The sequence below is a fragment of the Myotis nattereri genome (genome assembly GCF_964212035.1).
Source record: "Myotis nattereri genome assembly, chromosome: 5".
NCBI classification, from domain to species: Eukaryota; Metazoa; Chordata; class Mammalia; order Chiroptera; family Vespertilionidae; genus Myotis; species Myotis nattereri.
The window spans coordinates 54,505,179-54,528,876 of record NC_138080.1 but is presented as its reverse complement, the minus strand read 5'-3'; the positions used below and the strand labels follow the sequence as shown (position 1 = coordinate 54,528,876).

The following is a 23,698-nucleotide window of genomic DNA, read 5'->3' as shown; positions in this document are numbered from 1 at the left end:
CCTCCAGCTATGTAAGCAAGGGCATCTTTTAATGAAATCTGTCTTTTGGTGTTTAAACAGGTAATCAAAGGATAAGAATAATATGTTAAATGTTCTCTAGTTTTAATAAAAATTTTTAAAAAAGGAGTAGGCTTAGATGAACAATATCAAGTTTTCACTTAAAATTCCCAAAAGGAAAAATAATACATTCCTATTTTTCCTTATGACATTCACAAACTATAAAATTATGCTCAATCAATATACAGAAGAAAGTATCTATGAAAACCTGTACCAAGCTACATTTTGTCTTGTCACTTGAGTGAATAATAAATGACAAGCAAAAACTGTAGCATGACAAAGTGAAATGACATATAAACTGCAAATTTTTGTTTCAATAAAGATTTTTGTCAACAAATTAAGGAGGAAAGATATTACATCTCAGTGTATCCAAGATGGTATTGCTATATAAGTTACCCATCCATCTAAACAATCACCCTTTATTGATATTATATTGAGCAAAGGGCTGGAGTCATAAAGAGAAGATACCATTTCCATTCTCAAAAAAAAAAAAATCTAGTTTGAGAAAAGTACTTTGAAAAGTTCAGTTTATTATAATGTCAAGTAGATTTACAACTATTGCACTTATTCTGCTGACTGCCAAAATTTAAGAGGATATTTTTCTCCAATAAAGCTAAGTTTCCATGATTTTTTTAATGTAAGATGTTAAAATTACACAGGCAAATATGTGTACCTCATGTCCTTTTCCAGACACACACCCTACTTATTACACAGCTTGCTGCAAACGGGAATTTAATTGGGATAATGCTTTAAGTCCCATTTCTCTTGAAATTACTTGAGTAAAATTTGACACGAGTTTTCTTTATATTGTCTTCTTTACCCAAAACAAGTAGAAGAAACAGCCCCCATATCAATTATAACCACATAACTGGCAGATGACCTTTAATCAAAGACGAAGTAAATAACTCTTCCCTTAGAGAACACCATCTTGTGTTTGACCATTAGCTGCCTAACTTTTTGGACAATGGGAAACAATAATAAAAGCTAAAAAGTGGCCCTGTATATGAAATTCTTCTTAAAAATCGAAGAGAGTCATGAACATTGTTGGGAAAGTGTTTCACATTTCCAATGAAATTCTATTCCATTGATCTGTTTGGAAGATTGTCTTGAACCTGTTTGGCTTTAGCCCATAAACCAGTGATGGTGAACCTTTTGAGCTTGGTGTGTCAGCATTTTGAAAAACCCTAACTTAACTCTGGTGCCGTGTCACATAAAGAAATTTTTTGATATTTGCAACGATAGTAAAACAAAGTCGTATATTTTTTATATTTATTTTATATATTTAAATGCCATTTAACAAAGAAAAATCAACCAAAAAATGAGTTCACGTGTCACCTCTGACACGCGAGTCATAGGTTCGCCATCACTGCCATAAACTGTAATTGATTCAGTGGCATGAAGAACTGCTTTTATCTTAAGCCTGGCATGCGTAACAGTGGATATAGCAGGAAAGTGTGGTTTTTTATTTTTATTTTTAATTTTTTATTCTATAATTGTGAACAGATGAGCTGGGGAAAAAACAACAAAAAGTATCAGCCTTCAGTCTTCTTAAATTATTTTTCATTTGATTATATTGGGAAGAAATGAGCTGTGGGGCTTGGCATTGTTTTCCATCTTAACAGTTACTCTGTATTTGGGATAATGTAATTCATAATGTATCACTATAACAAGACACAGCTTTTATATATTACTGGGGTAACACAAAGAAAATAAATTTTTCTTTGGGTACCAGTAATTGTCAAAAGAATGATTGCAGATTCAGAAAATGTGCTTTATAACAACCCTGTGTAAAGTTATAAATGGAGGAAAGAAGTAAGTACAGCAAGTATGTGGAAGAGTTAGTCATATTAGCAAGGCATCTCAGGATGGTTTTGGTTCTTTTGACTAAGATGCTTCAAATTTTAATCCCCTTCAAATTCTTGGACAAAGGGGAAATACTTATTAACACCAGAAGCATTTGGTGAGCATGAGCTGATTCTCCACGTTCTTACACAGGCTCCAACTAGTTAATAAACTACCCCCTCCTGAAACAAGGATTTGCCCTGATAATAAGGGAAATGTGCTCAAGCTGTTAGAATTAATTTGAATATCACAAATAAAATTTAGATTACCAACCATGTCTTGATGGTTACAGCATGTAGAATATTGAATGTCCTCTTTTTAAACTAAAAGAAAAAAGTGAAGAAGCACGTTTAATTGACTTTTGCTGATGAAAATAGATGTTAAAGCACAGCTTTTGTGCGTAGGCCTCCTTGTGCTGCCATGTCACCAGGCACTTTCCCTGGGGGAAGTGTTTAATTGTCTTGCTCATACTGCTGATGTTTTCCTTGGTAGAATACTTGCTCATGGGTTTTCATGTGTATGTTTCTACTGTGATGAAATCCAGACATTTTCTACTTTCAGAAAATTCTAGTGTACCATTACAGCATAGATATTTCTTTCAGTTTAAAAAATAGTGCAAAAAAACCGTATCTGATAGTCAAAGTAATAGTTCTTGTGCCAAGGGACACAGTCAAGCTTCACCTTTAGCCGACTTGTAAAACCTGAATGTAGTTTTTGGGAAATATTCCAGATTTCCCCATTAGTTCTCCACTCATCCAGTCATCGTCTACAGATTCCAGCTCTGTTATTGTATCTCCAGCCTGTAAGAAGACAGGAATTGGAAATAATTTTTAGTTTCTGTTGAGTACAAGCATGCTAGGCAGTATCTGGAGAGGCCTGCATTCTCTGACTTGCCGACAGGATTAGATGATATACCACAAAGATAATCTATACCTAATGGATGCCATTCCTTTGCCATTGTCACCCTTGTTGCCCTTTTATTTTCCTGCTGTATTTTGTGCCCGCTAAATTCACTCCTAATTTAAATTCTTCTTTAATAAATAACAATACTAGCTATCATATATATGTATTTGTGTGTATGTGTGTGTATATATACACATATATATATATAATTTACTAACAATATTATATATATATGTGTGTGTGTGTACACACACACACACACACACACACACACCCCTCATGCCCCATCTAACAATTATTTATTGAGCACCCACTATGTTTCAGACACTGTTTTCTGGGCATTATGGATACATCAATGAATAAAGAAGCCATTCTAGAGTGGGGAGACAAATAAATAAGCTGGCAGAGAAAGTGTGGGGTTGGTTGCTATCTCATTAGAGCAGTCAGGGGAGGCCCCACTGAAGGTGACATTTAAGCCAAGACTTGGAGATGAGTGAGCCATGTGCTTACTGTATGTCTTGTCCTATTTTATGTACTTTATAGGAATTAATTCATATACACAACAGAGCAGTCCTAGAGAGATATTTGTATAGATTTCCTTATTTTAAAGGAAAGGAAATTTAAGCTCAGAGAGATTAAATAATTTGCTCAGTGTCCCATGTCCAGTTAGTTAGTGGTAGAGACATGACTCAAATCTAGTGTGATTTCAGGGCCCTTATTGCTAACCATCAGGCAACATGGCCACCACATTTTACAGCGGACCTCTTCACTTAGAAAGGCTTTTACTGTAATTGTCTTTTTTTCCACATCCTGAGCATTTTGTACTGTACATTTACTCTTCCACATAATGGTATTCTCTGCCATTTGGTTTATTCCATCCTCCCTGGCCTCAATAGCAAATTTGCATTCTTTCCTGTCTTAAAGAGCTTCACTGACCCAGAACACTGATTTATTCTCATCAGGACAGTCAAAGGGACTGTGTATCTTATTCATGTGTAAATTATAATTCCTCAGCAGATGACATCATTTTTGAAATTATCTCCTGAAACTATTTTGTTCTTTATTGTTTCTAACCATCTCTTAGAATCTGGGTTTAAGATTCTATAATGGTCCAAAATGATCCTGGCTACTTGAAAGATTATCAGGCTAAATGGATTTATTTGTAGCCCTAGTACATAGCCCTCTGGAAAAATGGTTTGATTTAAGGCCTTTCTTTATGGAAAATGGAAAGGAAAACTTCTGACTATCAAATGTCATTAATTTACTCTGCTAAAATCTGTAAAACTTCCAGCTACTCAAAGTTTCTATTATAAAAAGTTCCTTCTGGTTCCTAAATTATAACATAATGGCTGATTAAAACTATTTTCCTTAGCTCTGTTCCATATATACATAGTATGTCAATTTTTCTGAGGGCTAACACACTTTTAAAAAAGCTTTATCTACAAATATTTTGTGGATATTTATTAAAATGTTAATGATCAATATTGAAGGCAGTGCAGAATCCCTTAACTCAAACCTCTAGAACTATCTTGCTCAGAGTCAGTCATTTGTAAAACAATGACCACCTATTTTCTTTCTTTTTTTTTTTTTGTTAATCCTCATCCAATGATATTTTTCTATTAATTTTTAGAGAGAGTGGAAGGGAGGGAAGAGAGAGAGAGAGAGAGAAACATTGATGTGAAAGAGACACATGGATTGGGTGCCTCCCACAGGCGCCTTGACCAGGGCTGGGGAAGACCTTGCAACCCAGGTATGTGCCCTTGACTAGAATCGAACCCATGACCCTTTGGTATGTGGGCTTACACTCTAACCATTGGGAAATACTGGCCAGAGTGACCACCTATTTGCTGAAAGATACTGTGAATTGTTATTGATATGCCATAACTTAAATGAATGCCAAAATAACATCCAAAAATTTTGAATCTATATTGTTCACTTTAAGTAACAATCCATGTACAGATAAAAGAAATGAATTTTGAGCTACTGGGGCAACAACTTAGCTTCCAAACATTTGGATTTTAAGAACCAAGAACCTTTAGGAATAAATAAAAAAATAAATAGATATAGGGTTACCAAATTATAATTTTGCATCAGAAATATCTATCATTTACTAACAGTATTTTATCATAGAAATGACATTTTAATATGAAAAAGATAAAAGAAATTCTCAGAAGGAACACCTCACTACAAAATAGGAACGTTAACATCCTTATAATTGACATATCTCAGCATACCCCTTTTACCGACTCCCCAAAAGTCTGCACATACCCAATATCACCTAGTTTTACTCATTTTGTTATAGACAGGTGAAAATGTTGTTTGGGCACCCATTGTTTTAAAACTCATCTTGTCCAATCACTCCTTGATGCTTTCATTCTTTCTGTGGCATCTTAGCTCTGAATACCTCCAATGATGGAGAATTTGCTGCCATCTGACACAGGCTCTTCTGAGAGCAATGACTACTAACCTTACCCTTCTTCCTCTGGCACAGTCCCAAAGTATTACAAAGGTGGCTTTCCTCTGACTATGGTCCAACTATGGACTGGGGAAACAGGATCATGAAAACATTTTGTTTTTACTTAAAAAAGAGGCACTTTAAAAAAAATTGTTTTATTGCTTAAAGTATTACAAAGAGTATTATATATGTCTCCTTTTTTTTCTCCCCTTGACCCTCCCCTAGCTTCCCATGCTCCCCAGTGTCTTGTGTCCATTGGTTATGCTCGTATGCATGCATACAAGTCCTTCAGTTGATCTCTTACCCCCCCCCCCAACTCTCCCCAGCCTTCCCGCTGTAGTTTGACAGTCTGTTTGATGTTGCTCTGCCTCTGTATCTATTTTTGCTCATCAGTTTATAATGGTTTTAATTACCCATAAATGAGTGAGATCATGGGGTATTTTTCTTTCACTGACTGGCTTATTTCACTTAGCATAATGCTCTCCAGTTCCAGCCATGCTGTTGCAAATGGTAAGAATTCCTTCTTTTTTACAGCAGCATAGTATTCCATTGTGTAGCTGTACCACAGTTTTCTAATCCATTCATCTGCTGATGGGCACTTAGGCTGTTCCCAGATCTTAGCTATGGTGAATTGTGCTGCTATTAACATAGGGGTGTATATATCCTTTCTGATTGGTGTTTCTGATTTCTTTTGATATATTCCTAGAAGTGGGATCACTGGGTCAAATGGGAGTTCCATTTTTAACTTTTTGAGGAAACTCCATACTGTCTTCCATAGTGGCTGCACAGGTCTGCATTCCCACCAGCAGTGCACGAGTGTTCCTTTTTCTCCACATTCTCTCCAGCACTTGTCGTTTGTTGATTAGTTGATGATAGCCATTCTGACAGGTGTGAGATGGTACCTCATTGATGTTTTGATTTGATTTGCATTTCTTGGATGATTAGTGACTTTGAGCATGTTTTCATATGTCTCTTGGCTTTCTGAATGTCCTCTTTTGAAAGGTGTCTATTTAGGTCCTTTGCCCATTTTTTGATTGGGTTGTTTATCTTCCTTTTGTTAAGTTGTATGAGTTCCCTATAAATGTTGGAGATTAAACCCTTATCGGAGATAACATTGGCAAATATGTTCTCCCATGCAGTGGGCTTTCTTGTTTTGTTGATGGTTTCTTTTGCTGTGCAGAAGCTTTTTATTTTGATGTAGTCCTATTTGTTTATTTTCTCTTTAGTTTCCAATGCCCTAGGAGATGTATCGGTGAAGAAATTGCTTCAGCATATGTCTGAGATTTTGTTGCCTTTGGATTCCTCTAGTATTTTTATGGTTTCCCATCTTACATTTAAGTCCTTTATCCATTTTTGAGTTTATTTTTGTGTATGGTGTAAGTTGGTGGTCTAGTTTCATTTTTTTGCATGTATCTGTCCAATTTTCCCAACACCATTTATTGAAGAGACTGTCTTGACTCCATTGTATGTTCTTGCCTCCTTTGTCAAATATTAATTGAGCATATTGGTTTGGGTCGATTTCTGGGCTCTCTATTCTACTCCATTGATCTATATGTCTGTTCTTGTGCCAGTACCAGGCAGTTTTGAGAACTGTGGCTTTGTAATACAGCTTGATATCTGGTATTGAGATCCCACCTACTTTTTCTTCTTTCTCAGGACTGCTACAGCTATTCGGGGTCTTTTTTTATTCTAGATGAATTTTTGGAGAGTTCACTCTAGGTCTGTGAAATATGCTGTTGGTATTTTAATGGGAAGTGCATTGAATTTATAGATTGCTTTGGGTAGTATGGACATTTTAATGATGTTGATTCTACCAGTCCAAGAACATGGTATGTTCTTCCATCTGTTTATGTCTTCCTCTATTTCTTTTTTCAACATCCTGTAGTTTTCTGAGTAGAGTTCTTTTACCTCTTTAGTTAAGTTTAATCCTAGGTAGCTTAATTTTTTTTGGTGCGATGGTAAATGGGATTGCTTTTTTAGTCTCTCTTTCTGAAAGTTCACTACTGGTGTATAGAAATGCCATAGATTTCTTGGCATTAATTTTGTATCCTGCTACATTGCCAAATTCATTTATTAAGTCTAATAGTTTTCTGATGGAGTCGTTAGGGTTTTTTATGTATAATACGTCATCTGCGAATAAGGACAGTTTTACTTCTTATTTTCCAATTTGGATGCCATTTATTTCTTCTTCTTGTCTAATTGCAATGGCTAATACTTCCAGTACTATGTCGAACAGGAGTGGTGAGAGTGGGCATCCTTGTCTTGTTCCTGTTCTTAGGGGAAATGGTTTTAGTTTTTGTCCATTGAGTATAATGTTGGCTGTGGGTTTGTTATATATGGCTTTTATTATGTTGAGGTATGATCCTTCTATTCCCACCTTGCTGAGAGTTTTTCTTAGAAATGGGTGTTAGATTTTGTCAAATGCTTTTTCTGCATCAATTGATATGACTGTGGTATTTTTCTTTCAATTTGTTTATGTGATGTATCACGTTTATTGATTTGTGGCTATTGTACCATCCTTGCATCCCTGGGATAAATTTCTTCTTGGTTCTTACATAAGTTATTGATTTTTTCATCCATTTCTTTTTGATTCTTACATAAGTTGTTGATTTTTTCCTCCATCCAGTTTATGCACTCTAGGACCCTTAATCTGAATTCTTTTCCTGACATGTTGCATGCCTCTGTTTCACTTAGCTACTTTTCTGGCGAGTCCTCTTCTTTCCTTTGGGGATTTTTTTGTCTACCCATGTTTGATGTCACCGACAGATCTAGATGTTGAGTCGTTCAGGGGCCGTTCCTTGGGTGGCTGTGGCTCCTCGGGCTGCAGTTGTTCCTCGGGCGGTTGTGGTAGCAGTTGCTCCTCAGTTGGCAGCAGCTCCTCTGGTGGGTGCTGTTCACAGCCATGGTGGCTCCTCTGGCTAGTGGGGGGAGGCTTCTCACACAGCTGCTGTTCCTCAGACAGAGGGTGTGCTGATCACAAGGCTGCTGTTCCTTGGATGGGGGAAGGCTACACATGCAGCTGCGACTCCTTGAACTGGGGCGGACTGCTCACTTGGCTGCTGTTCCTTGAATGGGGGCTGGCTGCACACTGCTGTTGTTCCTCTGATGTGGTGGGCTGCTTGTGCGGCTACTGCTCCTTGGATTTGAACAGGTTGATTGCAAGTCTGCTGCTCCTTGGATAGGGGTGGGCTGCTTGCACGGCTGCTGCTCTTTGGATGGGGGTGAGCTGCACGCGTCGCTGCTCCTCCTCTCCAGGTGTCTGGTTATGTGGCTTGCACTCTAGCACTTTAGCCAGACAGGATAAAATTCACCTTAACAAGACATGACTCAAGGGGAACACAGCATGAATGTACCCACAACACCAATAACCCCTATATAAGTGACCACCTGAGAAAAGAGAATTAGGGGAGAGAAAAGAGAGTACAAATGATATCTAAGAGAGAGAGAAAAAAAAGAAGAAATAAAAGATAGGAGAGAAAAGAAAAAGGAGAATATATATATATATATATATATATATATATATATATATAGAGAGAGAGAGAGAGAGAGAGAGAGAAAACACCACAGAACCAATAGTAAACCAAACAAATACAAACACCAAACACCCAGTAAAGTGGGTGGGGGCAGAATCTGTAGAGGCTGAGCTGATATCAAGAGGCACTTCTTTGATGAAGTAAGATTAAATTGTAATTTTCTAAAAAAAAAAAACCCAAAACGACCCTTGGAAAAGTAGCTTAACTTTTTGGGATCATTTCCTGGCCAGTGTCTTTCTGGACAAGACTCACTCAGTGTCTTATGAGGCCCTGGTGCAGTGGCCAATTGCAGCAGGTACCTGACTTCTCCATTGATTTGATAGACATGACAATAGCAGGCAACAATGGCCATGTAGAGAATCATCCTTTATTAGGGCTACCAATGAAAACTCCAATATTACTAACATCGAATGTTACAAGGCCTACAAATAAGGAATTCGTTTGGGGATTGTGGGGTTATCAAGCGAATTCAGTTTTATTTGAGTACCTAAATGCCTTGCTGATATTTGCCTAATCTTGTTCTTTGGATATAGGACATCAGATATGTTCATACTTGGCAAATAGTCAATATACCACCCAGATGTTCCACCCTTCAATGGGAGATATTTCAAAATTTATAACTGCTTAATACAGGAACTAAAAATGTACATTCTGACCTTGAAGGAAAGCTCATCTTCATTGTCCCCATGGAAATCATACAAGGCTTTGGCCTTCCTTCCCTTCAGTGCTAAAGGAGACATACTTTTCATGTCAGCTGTGGAAACACCAAAATACAGAACATACTAAAACACAAATCCAACATTTTAAGAAACCTCCTTGTTATCCCCAGGACAAAATATTTTCAATTTATTCAAAAATAATTTTGAATTTATTTAACTTGCAAAAAGATGAAGGAAGTTCTCTTAGCAGGAAAAAAATTATCTATCTATATAAAAGCCTAAGCTACCATTACAACCGAACGGATGACCGAACAGGCTGTGTGGGACAACCAGGCCAGCAGGGGGATTAGTGCGGGGCGACCAAACGACCGAGCAGCAAGCTGCGTGGGGCAACCAGGCAGGCAGGGGGGGCAATTAGGGGCAACCAGGCGGGCGGCGTGGGGGGGGGGGGTGTGAGGTGTAGTTGGGGACGATCAGGCCAGCAGGCAGAGGCAGTTAGGGGTGATTAGGCTGGCGGGGGGGCGGGGGGCAGTTAGAGGCGATCAGGCAAGCAGGCAGGTGAGCAGTTAGGAGCCAGCGGTCCAGGATTGTGAGAGGGCTGTCCGACTTCTGTTTTAGGCCCGATCCCCAGGATCGGACCTAAACCAGCAGTAGGACATCCCCAAGGGGTCCCGGATTGGAGAGGATGCAGGCTGGGCTGAGGGGACCCTCCCTTACCACCTGTGCATGAAATTCTGTGCACCAGGCCTCTAGTAGAAATATATTATAGAAATATATTTGTATGTTTCTAAAAAAACTATAGAAAATTGGCCATTATCAAATGAAGGCATTTTTATCTTTTTCCCCCCTATAACTCAAACAAAGTATGAAGTATGAAGAAGAGCTTACAAAACTTTATGAATCAACTGTTTAAAATGAAGGCAAACAACTTAAACTGATCATGGCCAGAGGGAAAAGAAATATATATTGCTTTAAAGGTCTTGGGCTCCCCTTAGAGTGAAGAACCACTTCCCGGAGTTGTTGTACCTGGGCAGGGCCGCACAAAGACTGCTGGGAAGATCCCCTCCCTGTCTCGCAGTCTGCCCTTGTACCAGTCAGAGTCCAGCCGCTGCAGGATCAGGATCCGTTCTCCCCTCCTGAAGGGTAAGTCATCACTGGTCTCCGCTGTAAAACTGTGAAGAGCTTCACACCATTCTCCAGAAAGACCGTTATCCTGTTACAAAACAGAGGTTTGATAAGAAATTTAAGATTTTATTTGAAACTAAAGGCCCGGTGCACAGATTCATGCATCGGGGAGGGGGCGTCCCTCAGCCTGGCCTGCGTCCTCTCGCAATCTGGGACCCCTCGGGGGATGTCTGACTGCCAGTTTATGCCTGATCCCTCGAGGGATGTAGCAGTGTGCCAAGAGGCAGGCAGCCAGGGAGGAGCCCGAGCCGGTGCCATGCAGCTCGTGCTCATCCTGGCCCGTTGCGCCTACTGTTGCTGCTCAGTAGTACTGCCGCAGAGTCAGGAGACATTCCGCCACCGCAGCTGCGCTTGCCAGCCGTGAGCCTGGCTTCTGGCTGAGTGGTGCTCCCCCTGTGGGAGTGCGCTGACCACCAGGGGGCAGCTTCTGCATTGAGCGTCTGTCCCCTGTTGGTCAGTGCACATCATAGCGACTGGTCAATTGGTCATTCTGGTTGTTCCAGTCATTCGGTCTTAACGGTCACTTAGGCGTTTATATATCTAGACTTATTTCTGCAGAGCTTAAAAAATGGTGGGGAAAAAGCTAAGGGGTCATAAGATTTCAAAGCCTGAAGCTTTCTTTAAATCACCCAACACTTTATGTTGCTATCAAGTTTCAGAAATAAAAATTTCCAATAAGATTTTATCTTTGAAATATAATTCTATATGACAGATGTGATAGAATTTGTGGCTTTCCTGCTTTTAAAGGATATATAATACTTAAGAAAAAACTTTTTTCTAATTATGATCCATGATATTAGTTCTATCTTAAAAACTAGGTAAAAGCATACAGTATTCATATATAGTATTTATTACACTATGAAAGAATTCTGGAAAACATACAATTTCCAGTGAAACTCTTTAAATTATGAAGGATCATGCCAAAACCGGTTTGGCTCGGTGGATAGAGTGTCAGCCTGTGTACTGAAAGATCCCAGGTTCGATTCCGGTCAAGGGCATATACCTTGGTTGCGGGCACATCCCCAATAGGAGGTGTACAGGAGGCAGCTGGTTGATGTTTCTCTCTCATCGATGTTTCTAACTCTCTATCCCTCTCCCTTCCTCTCTGTAAAAAATCAATAAAAATATATTTTAAAAAATTAAATCTTTAAAAAAAATTATGAAGGCTCATAATGGGCAGTCTGTTAGTTCCTAGGTCTTTACTTGATTCAGAAGCTATCAGATTCCATGGCACAAGACTTCATTAATTCACTATTAATTTTATAAGGCATAGTTAGCACTAAAGCTGGCAGAATAACCACCCAAATATGGTGGGACAGTATGGTGGAATGTACCAGCAAGAATGCTTTCATTTCTACCAAGTTAGGATGGGAGCCCTATGTTCAAGAAACAATCAACTGAGCTACCCCTACCTATCCAGGGCTAGTATGTAAAAATTTTACTCGTTTTTTCTCTCTCCCATTAAAAAAATAATACAAATGCTCCTAAATATTAGGTAGGTTCAGAAATGTATGAAGAAGCAGGGAAAAAAACCTTCCCACCCATAATCTTACCTCTTAGGGAAATATGAATGTTAATAAATATATTTCCTTGTAGTCTTTGTATGCTATATATTCAATTCCCTATAACATTTTCTTCCCATTATGTTTATTTTATAAAACTAGTTTTTCACGGCCTCAGAACATTCTACCATTAATGATCATATTTAGGTTGGTTTCAATTTTTTTCCCTATGATAATAAAACCACTATGACTATCTTTGTGACTAAAACCTTCTCTTTTTTACCCTATTTGGAGGGTAAAAAAAGAAAAATAATCATTTTTACTTTCTTGTTTTTAAAAAAATATATTTTTATTGATTTCGGAGAGGGAGAGAGAGATAGAAACATCAATGATGAGAATCACTGACCAGCTTACTCTTGCATGCCCCCCACTGGGGATACAGCCCGCAAGCTGGGGCACGTGCCCTGACTAGGAATTGAACTGGTGACCTCCTGGTTTATAGGTCGATGCTCAACCACTGAGCCACACCAGCTGGGCTGTACTTTCTTGTTTTTAATACTCAAATAATTACTTGTTTAGTGTTGAGTTGTATTGAATCTTTGTTAACTAGATAAGTTAAATGGTATTTCATCATTGCTTTATAAGGCATTTTGATTATTAGTAGGGTTAAATATTTTTTAATATCAGCCACTTATACTATCTCTTTATCTCTTCTATTCTCCAATCATGTCTTTTCCCCCGTTTTCTATCAGGGTTTACATTTCTTTCTAATCCATTTGTATGAGCTCTATATGCAATAAAGATGTTAACCATTTGCCCACAGCGGTGGGCAAAAGTGGGTTTACAGCTGTAATACAAATAATATAATAATCCTATTAATAAAAGCCCATGTGGTCGTCATGCCCTCATGCTGTGACGCCCTCATGCCATAGTGAGCGATCACCAGGAGACTGAGTGTGTAGTGGGCACATATGGGTGGGCGGGGCTGTGTGCGCATGTGGTTGGGCGGGGGCTTGACGCTGTGTGTGCGGTGTGGAAGGGGGTCCTGTGGCTCCGTGTGGCAAGGCCTGGGGGTCCTGTGGGTCTGTGCGGTGCAGAGGCGGGTCCCGCGGTTCTGGCCTACCTCTTTGGGGCAATCCATCAAGGAGCCCTGGATGGGTGAGCAGGGCCTACCTCTTTGGGGCGATGGATCGCGGGGCTCCTGCACTGTGAGAGGGCAAAGGCCAGGCTGGGGGAGCTCCCCACCCCCTACACTGAGTGCACAAATTTCGTGCACCGGGCCTCTAGTTAATACATAATGATACAAGAATAAAATCTGTGTTTTGTGTACTCACAATATAAATCTACTTTTGCTCATCCCTGTATTTATTTCAAACATTTACTATATGAATTGAAAAATGCTTTTATAACATTCTCGCCTGATAATTACAATTTTAATATCCTTCCCGGAGTTGAAACCTGGCTTTTATTACAGTTATCTATCCAAGCAGCCTACCTGAGAATTTGCTCCAGAATCTTCTTTTTTGGTCTTCAGTGGTACCTTTGTGCCTATGTTAAAAAAAAGTCAAAACTTTAGATGTAAAGACCATATAGTATTGGAGAAAAACCTTAGGGGAGAGTGAAAAGTCTGGGGTTGCAGACCAGTCTCTTCATAATTCTGACCAGGCACTGTCCTCTCTGGGCTTTTTCACTTTTTTGTACAGTGAAGGAAGATACCATTAGTTATACTCTCTATCCCATTTCTGTTTAAAGGTCTATGATTATCCATATGCCATTTCTGATATGAGGCTATTGCTATTTACCTAAAATACCAACACCAGCTCTCTGAGAGATTACTTCAATAAGAGCTATCCCACACAAATGACCATTTTTAAATAATTTCTCCTCCTATCTTAAAAAATATGGCAATATGGATTATTATGCAGCTCAAGCACTATCCTATTATTTAGTTTATTTCAATTAAGACAGAATATGGCCGAGGCCGGTTTGGCTCAGTGGATAGAGCGTTGGCCTGTGGACTGAAAGGTCCCAGGTTCGATTCCGGTCAAGGGCATGTACCTGAGTTGCGGGCATATCCCCGGTGGGAGATGTGCAGGGGGCAGCTGATCGATGTTTCTCTCTCATCGATGTTTCTAACTCTCTATCTCTCTCCCTTCCTCTGTAAAAAAAAAAAAAAAAAAAAAAAGACAGAATATTATAAAAAACGATACTCTCTATACTCACTGAAAACATTTGTACCAGAGGTGGGTTGATCCTCAACGAGTTCCACAAGGTTAAGGGGGGAAATCCTAGTTCTGCCTCGAGGTTCTCCTCCAGCCCATTCTTCATTCACATACTCATTAGGAACAATACTTTCTCCCTCCAAGAAACTTAGCACATCCTTCTGGTCTCCAATATATTCAAACTGAGCGCCACATCTTGGACCTCTGAACAAAGATTACATTTGTGGGTTAAACTAGAGAGTACTACTTTTTCAAAATGCTTTAAAACCTTTCATTCAGTCTTTCAATAAACATTCTGTGTTTAATATGGAACATGGTATACTAGACATAATTTAAACTTTTCCATGAAAAAACTTTTTCAGATATGAACCTGTTCTCCTAGAAAGGCTAGTCAATGTCAGAGACACAGAATTCCATAAGCTGGTGGTCAGTTTGCACTGCCATGTCTCATGAGCAGTCTCTACATCTTTGTATTCCTGGACCACAGTAATCCATGGCTCAGTCTGAACTCCCTCAGTTATAAATGCACTGAGTTTAGGAGTGCTAACCCTAAGAATCTCAGGGCAAGACATCAAACTTCCATGACAGAATGCAACGGGCATCAGCTGGGCAGACTCAATGCACAATCAATGTTGACTCAATCATGAGTTGTATACATAGATGAATGATCTTCAAAATTAGAAGGTTCGAATAAAACAGAAACTCGGCATATTATCTTATAATACTTAATCTTTTACCTGACTCTGTTGTTTTAAAAATGATTTTTGTATCTCCTTTAAAAAAGGCTTAATTTCTGATAATTAGAACAATCCTTAAATGGTCTGCAATTCTGACTGAAAATAAGAGATAAAACTGTGTTACTGGAAGGCATGATTTAATACCAAACCTTCCATTTGAGGTGTTAGAAAGGAAGTTTCAATAGCAACAGGCTAAGGAGATGCAAATGCCTAAAAAGAAAAGGTTGGTACTGTCTCCAATCAGATTCTGATTTAAGTCAGGTCAATGGACTGAGGGGCTGAGAGAGCCCACTTCAGATCCAACCTGCTGACACATTAAACACGGCTTAAAAATAGGAGGAAAAATTGAACCTGAAATAGAATTCCACTATTGTCGCATCAGTTTTCTTATTTGTGGTAACCTTTGCATTTATTTTCTAAAGCCCTCAGGGAGCATCTACATATGTCTGACCTATTCAAAGACAGGTTTACAGTCTTCAGCAAGTAGTGAAGTCTATTATTTTGCTCATTTAACTGGAACATAAAGTTACACTGTGGCAGTGTTTTAAATCATACAAAAAAGTTACAATGATGCATAGAAAGGTCATTAATTCTTCAGACATAAAGGAAGACCCTTCCAACTTAACTCTTCTTTAGTTTCTTCTAGTTCCTCTTAAAAACAAAACAATACAAAATGTTTAGCTGTTTTTGTAGGGTTCATATTTCTATAAGGTTAAATATTTTCTATGACAATAATTTTGAACTTTCTAAAAATGTGTTAGTAGATAAATACCAGCTGGCCCAAATACATTACACTGGATGACAAAGTGTCTCTGTTTAAGCCATGGCGAGGCGGTGGGAAATAGCAAGGTGGACTCCTTGTGCTGTCTACATGTCCTGTATTGATATGAGGAGTTGCTTAGGTCAGCTTGTACCAGCACGTTGAATTTTCATTAGCATTTTAATCCACTATGGCTTTTAAACAAGTACACTTTTCCTCATAAATCAAAAGACACACTGGGAATAAATAATCACACATCTGAAGTGTATAAGCTTGGTAATTATGATATAACAACAGGCCTGGTTCATGGGATTTGTGCACTGGTGGGGGTGTAACCTGTGGGGATGGGCTCACTGTGGGAGTGCTGCTCATCCTGGTCAGCTGAGCAGCTGTGGACCTGCCCTATGAGCGACTTAGCCCAGTCAGCCGATTGGTGCTCCCACTGTGGGAGCGCACTGACCACCAGGGGGCAGCTCCTGCATTGAGCATCTGCCGCCTGGTGATCAATGCACGTCATAGCAACCAGTGTTCCAGCGTTCAGTTGATTTGCATATTAGGCTTTTATTATATAGGATTGGTCACCTCCTTTGCATTTTGTGCAAAAGAACACAAATAAAACTTACTTATTAACACAATGAGATGAAACTGATTCTCTTTTCCCATTTCCTCCTTCTGGAACATCAATCTAGTAAAGACAAATCAAGGCAACCATTGTATTTTTTTCAGATTTTAATAAGATGAATTTAAGGCTAGGTAATTAGAAAATACATGATTGAAATTAACAAGTTTAGACAGGTGTTTAACTGGTTAAGTGGTACCATACGTGCCAAAGTTAAGAAATCCAGAATTTGGTTTTAAAAACACACACACACATAACTTGTGAGGCAGCCTTCCTTGAATAGCCAACCAATCCATTTCTTATTTCCTGGAATAAGCACATTAATATCATTCCACCCCTGACTGAATTTTCTCTATCCCATATCCCCTAAGTTGGAAACTTCAGATGAGGAGGACTTAAATTAGAGACTAGGCATTAGGCATTTGGCATCACTGCCATGCCTATTCAAAGTGTTGGTAAAATTCTGCAATACTTTCTGGACCCCAAAATAAAACCTTTTAATCAAACTTGTGGATACTCTCCATTTTCATAACTCTGGAATATTTTTTCCACCAATGTGAATAGAAAAGGAATTAGTACTCAGTGGGCATCTACTAAGTGGCAAGCACATTATATAATACCGCACTTACAAAGCTCAATGAAGCTAGGTTGTAATAAAAATTTTTGACCAAAGTATATTCAGTCTTTGAGATCTATATTAAATAAGTCAGTGCCCTTCTTAATGAATTCTAAAAGCTCAAAATTTCAAAATAATTTTTTCAACTTGCAGGCTTAGAAATAATACTTATACCAATAATGTGGCAGATTCAGTGTAATTTATTTGAGTGACGTAACTGTGCTTTAAAAAATACTGTTACATTGGGTAGGAGAAAAATGAGGAAGGGTGCTAAAGCTAACATTGTTCTTAATATTAATTTAGTGAATGTGGATAGATTTTTCCAACGTATCAGGGCATATTTATATTGGAAAATTTTTAAAGCCCGCATTTTGTAATCCAAGAGACTCAAACTCATTTATATTAGAAAAACACAGGTTTAGTGCTTTAGTATTCCCAAGTCTATTTTTCTAAATGATGGAAATAAATGGAATGAAAGAATGAAAGAACCAAAAACAAAATGTACTTGAAAGAAAAGGAAAAGTGGTACCGTAAGTTCAGAGAACATTCCTTCAGAATAATCTTGTACCTTTTGAGTCTTGTTTATTAAATTTTTCAAATAATTAACATATATTCTTAAGTGCTTAACAATCCTCCAAGAATAGCTGATCACCAGTTGACCTATAGTGTTTTTTCACCTTAGGATTTCAGATAGCATTTAGAAATTAAGTTCTAGACCCCTATAATATATTAACAATTAAGCATTATCTAGTTGAAAAAACTTTTATTTTCTGAATTTTCCAAACACCAAATGAATCAATGGAAGAGAGAGAAGTAGAACCCAAGAATCAAAGCTTCCGATTACTTTTCCCAAAATGCACGTTACACAGAACCCACTGAACATATGACCAATTAAAACAATCATGACCCACTTACAATTACTTTGACATGGTTGGCAGGAAATACCCCAGTCTGGTTTCTACATTTCCCTCTGTACCAATCTGTATCTATTTTTTCCAGAAGATAAACAATTTCTCCAGAAGTGAGATTCAAATCACCAACTTGCTCTATAAAATAAAATTATAATTATGTATGATAAATTATTCTGGTTGCATGCAGATTTGATTAAAGCAGAGCACAAAGTATTTATTTCTGTCTACCGAGGCAGTATGTTCTACTGACTCTGAGAACAGATTATACTAATTGAATAGACTTAAAAATATCTTTTTTTTAATATTGCTGTTATGAGCTTCCTCTTTTAAGATCAAATTAAATACATTTATTATGCATTGACTGATGAGAAATGGTTAAAAAAACAACAACAAAAAACCCCAAACACTGTGCTGGCCAATGATTCCTACTGTGTCAATACAAACCTTTTGCTGAATACATATTGAACTATGAAAGGGTTTTATAGATGTAAAATATTCTTATTCTCAATCATGCTTAAAAATCATTGCAATCTCAAAATATTAACTAAGCAGTGGTTCTCAACCTTCTGGCCCTTTAATTACAGTTCCTCATGTTGTGACCCAACCATAAAATTATTTTCGTTGCTACTTCATAACTGTAATGTTGCTACTGTTATGAATTGTAATGTAAATATCTGATATGCAGGATGCTCTTAGGCAACCCCTGTGAAAGGGTCGCTCGACCGCCAAAGGGGTCGCGACCCACAGGTTGAGAACAGCTAAACTAAGGGAATACTATTTAGAAAGTAAATTTACTCACATTAAAATAAAAATCTATCAAGTAAATAATATATAAACTTATAAATAAATCAGGAGTTTATCTGTAGTCTTGGATATAAAAGATATTTAAAAGTTGATTTAAAAATTATATTTTCATCTCATTAGTAATAGCTGAGATATATGTGTACGTTTTACAATCCTTAGGAGAAAAGAACTTTATTAAATTTGAAATAATTTCACTATAATTATTAATTGGAACCCACTATTTTGAAAGAGGTAAAAAGTTTGCAACTGGTAAGTATTTTGCTGTTTGTGCATGTGTAGGGAAACACTCTCTTTTTCTCTCCTTCATGGGGAGTTTCAAAAGCAAGGGTATCCAGCTAAGCTTTCTGGAATGGTTGGGTACAATTGACCATTCCTGAAGGTGGGTGATTGACAAGATGACCTCTCCAGTCTAGGATTCTGTTGTGCAGAGAATGAAGAAGGCTGGCCTCAGAGATTAACCTAAGGAGGATGCCTGCTCCTGGATTCTAAGGGCTCTACCACTTTATTATTTATGTCCTTACCTGCTGGAAAATCATGAAGAATGACAGCATGAGGAGCACTACTGTCAACAGGCTTCTGAGTGTGGCTTGGATCCTTTGGGGGAAAACAGGGCTGTGAGTGAAGTATTCAGGATGGATGCTGGATTTACATTCACTATGAGACCAATTTTTCCTCCCTCACTAGCATCCTCTTGACATATGAGTACAAGATGCAAAACATAGTTGAGCCAAATAAGAGAATCAATATCAAGTTGCAAAGGCATGTGTCCTTGCCCAGGGAGAACAGCAAATAACTCTCAATTATAATATCCTCCAGCATTTTTTAACAATGAGAGTAAAATAAAATGGAATTACTGAACTTTAAAAATTTTTTTCACTAGGACCTATTCTACCCTGAAGTAGTGGTTTTTTTTTTTTTTTTTTAATCTCTTTTCCTATCTGGAGTAGCTTTTTCCTAAAACTGTGAACAGGACTAAATCTTAAGAACAGAGCCTTAAAAGTTGTATCTTCATTAAGATGGGAAAAGAAGAAAGTTCTGCAGTTGATATGCTTGCCCTTTAATGAAAAGAGCTAATGACTTTCACAAAAGTATAATTCACAGAAGTAAAATCTACGTCATTTAGTGCCACTTAACTGAATGCTTTCTCTAATTTAAAAGCTAACACTACCTCCAGTGCTTGGCCTAGATTTTCTATTTAATCTGAATGGTTTATTTAATACAATTCTAAGTAAGTTAACAAAGAGAATTCAATATTCTCTAACCATATAGTCAACTGCCATAGATCGGCTAGAGGAGAGGAGAAAGCTGAAGAGTGACCTTTTCTTATTAATAAGCAGTTGTTATTCTTAGTTTCTTTATATAAACTGACAGGCTAATAATCCCTTCATCATCATCAAATCTGATTAAAGGATATTATTTGGAGTTACAATTTTAAAACTCTTCAATACTGGCAAACCTGCGAAATAAATGTAGGCACATTTTTTGTGTCTTTTTTGTCTCTTCAACCCAACTCTTGTCCCCTCAGGGGTATCCCCACGCTTCTATTCCTCTGCCCCTCCCTGGCCATGATGTACCCAGTTGATCAGACTGCACTGTGGATAATGGTCCACCTTCTCCATTTCCGCCCCGCAGCACCTCTGCTCAGATCTTTTCTACATCTCACCTGCTCTTTCAACCAAAATGCAACTGTGGAGGCATGCTGCATTCTCTCAAGGTAGGTAAACTGAAATACCAATTTAGGTCAAGACAGTAATGGCTAATGGCAGTTTATTATATGAGTTTACAAAGTAACACTGACATTTTCTTAGGGGCCACTCAGCACTTTCCCCTAAACAAATGAGCATCATGGGAATTTCAGGGATTACAGAAAGAAACTGTGACATATTTTAAGTCTGGAGGGGCTTTTAAAAAAATAATTATTTATGCCCTGGCCAGTGTGGCTCAGTTGGTTGGGCATCATCCTGTGCACTGGAAGGTTGTTGGTATGATTCCTGGTCAGGACATGTGCCCAGGTTTTGGGCTCAATCACCTGTGGGGAAGTGCAGGAGGCAGTCAGTCCATGTTTTGCTCTCGCATCAATGTTTTTCTCTCTCCCTTTCCCTTCCTCTTATTCTAAAAATCAATTTAAAAATCTTAAAAAATAAAAGTAATTATCTACATAACTTATTATGTGTGCATATGTATGTTTTTCATTACCCACCCCCCTGATTTATGTCTGTGGAAAAAGGAATGACTACTCAATAAACTGTATTAGGCTAACATCCGGTCAAATGGCGTAGGTCTATGCGGTACTCGCATCCTCCCACAACCACATCAAAATTACAACTAAACTATGGAACAACCAACTTCAGAACCACCTGAAACCTATAGAAATCCTATAACTAATAATACAAAGAAGCCACTTAATATGAATTTGGTAGGAGAGGTCTAGATGTGGAAGGGGCTGAACCTACACCCACATGTAGCAGATAAGAATTGGGAGGATATTGCCACTACAGAGGTCCTCTCTGGGGAGTGGGGTCCCAGCCCCACACCAGGCCCCTGAGCCCAGGGTTCCAGTGCCAAGGCACACATTAGAATCAACCAATGAGTCCTGGCCTGGTGGCTCAGTTGGTTGAGTGTCATCTGTGCTTTGGAAAGTTGTACATTCGATTCCTTGTCAGGGCATATATCTAGGTTATGGGTTTGATCCCTGGTCAGGGCTTGTATGGGAGGCAACCAATTGATGTTTCTCTCTCATATCCATGTTTCTCTCTCTCTCTCTAAAAATCAATAAAAACATATCCTCAGGTGAGGATTAAAAAAAAAAAGAATCACCAATAAATGCATAAATAAGTGGAACAACAAATTGATGTGTCTCTCTCTTCCTTCCTCTCTGGAAAAAAAAAAAGAAAACATTTAGAAAAAAAAGTACAAATTGATAGTTACACAATAGTCATGGGGATGTAACGTATAGGGTAGGGAATATAGTAAAAAATCTTCTAATAACTGTGTATGGTGTCAGATGGTTATGAGATTATATTGGTCATAATGATCACTAAGTTAAATAAGGTCTAATTATTGGGTTGAAAGTAATATAATATTGTATGTCAACTCTAACTGAAAAATAAACAATTATATAAAGTAAAAAATAAGTAAGTAAATTGTGTTAGGCTAGATGGCTATCCATTTGGAAAATAAATGATATCAGAGGCCTACCCCACACACAACACAAACATGAATCTCTAAATGAACCAACAACCTAAACATAACCAGGCCTGGGAGAATAAAAGAGGAGAGATCTTAACTTGTGCCTCCCAATTAACTTCCCTCTCTGACTTCAGTGCATAGGAAACACTAGGAATGCTGCTCATCAACCTGGTCTGGAAGGTGAAGGGCAAGATGAAAAGGCTAAATAAGGTTGGCCACTAGAGGTCAGTACAACTCAGACCACACCATTAGGTAAATCTAATATAATTTAAACCTCTTTTTAATATGACTCTAACTGCTAATGCAAATGCGTAATAAAAGCCTTCATTGTTCCCTCACTGTGCTACTCACTGAGTTAAACACCTTATATGCGTTAATTAGCTCATTTAATTTTTAAAAACATTTTTGAGATATAATTCACATATAAAATTCACCCATTTAAAGTGTACATAGTTTTACTATATTCACAGAATTGTGCAACCAACACCAGAACTGAAGTTTAAAACTTTTTAAATCATCCCCCCACCCCAAAGAAACCTACCCATTAGCAGCCACTCCCATTTAGCACCACTCCCCCCCTCCCATCCCCCCCCCCCCCCCCCCCCCAACTCCCAGCCCTAGGCAAAGCACTAATCTACTTTCTGGATTTACCTATGCTGGACTTTTATATAAATGGAACATATATGAATTCTAAAAACAACTCTGTGAGGAATTATCATACCTATTTCACACATTTAAAAAATGCAGTTTAGAGATAACTACCTAAGGTGGTGGGAGGGGAACTGAAACCCAGCTCCCTGACACTCAAATCTGTGTTTGCAACAAGATAAACAATCTCCTACTTTTCCCATGATCTGCAGAGTCAACCTCATCTAACAGCATTAGATATTTTCTGTTTACTAAGATAGGGGAAAGTACAGCACATTTTCAGAGATCTTTACCTTAGAACTAGGCTTTCAAATAGGTAAGATTTATTTTCTAAAAAATGTAATGCTAGCCATGAACCCAGAAACCTGAATGAGGTTTTATTTGAGCATCACTGTATGTAGTTGGCCATCAGAGGCCAACTCTGGAAGCCTACGGTACAAGATGAGTGAGGTCATGTTTAATGTGGAAAAAAATTTGGACTGTTAAAAAAGAATTCTCATCTTTTTAGCTCGCTCCTTCCTTCCTTCCTTCCTTCCTTCCTTCCTTCCTTCCTTCCTTCCTCCCTCCCTCCCTCCCTCCTTCCCTCCCTCCTTCCCTTCCTTTAAAAAAACTTAAATCTTTATTGTTCAAAGCATTATATATGTAGCTTCTATTTTTCTTAAAGAAAAGCTTTTTGGCAGCCCAACTCCCATGGTTACCCCCCAGTGTGTTTGAGAGAGGAAGGAAGGCTGCGACAGAGGGATAATGCTGGATCAAAACAAAGAGAAAATGAGTGATAGAAGAACTTTCTCCACGTGAATTAAACTTAGAATTTTCAGTATCCCAGCTACAACTAGCTTAACATGTTTCTTCTCTGCTCTCTAATATACAAATTTTTAGTTTCTCAGCAAACTTCAAAACATAAACTGCCTTCTAAGAAGAAAGAATTGGACTAGATTATGAAAACTAGGATGAATGGGAAACCAAATACTTTACTTAGATTAAATGATTGGTGGATATTATTTTTCATGTTTGCTACATTAAATAACAGTCAAAAATTTAACTGGGTAACTTAAA

At 38.1% G+C, this 23,698-nt stretch overlaps 1 protein-coding gene across 1 annotated transcript in view; it reads right to left on the bottom strand.

Annotated features, from left to right (window-relative positions):
• Positions 1-1,544: 1,544 nt before the first annotated feature.
• The window catches only part of SH3D19 (SH3 domain containing 19), a 179,849-nt gene continuing 157,695 nt past the window's right edge, over positions 1,545-23,698 (bottom strand). Inside the window, exons 12-19 of the mRNA XM_081090939.1 lie at positions 19,327-19,399; positions 18,006-18,136; positions 16,479-16,540; positions 14,360-14,562; positions 13,632-13,684; positions 10,476-10,662; positions 9,447-9,544; positions 1,545-2,699 (exon numbers count right to left, since the gene is read on the bottom strand). Of these exons, the coding sequence (XP_080947065.1) occupies positions 2,583-2,699; positions 9,447-9,544; positions 10,476-10,662; positions 13,632-13,684; positions 14,360-14,562; positions 16,479-16,540; positions 18,006-18,136; positions 19,327-19,399 (924 nt within the window). The 3' untranslated portion in view covers positions 1,545-2,582. The remainder of the gene's footprint in view (positions 2,700-9,446; positions 9,545-10,475; positions 10,663-13,631; positions 13,685-14,359; positions 14,563-16,478; positions 16,541-18,005; positions 18,137-19,326; positions 19,400-23,698) is intronic.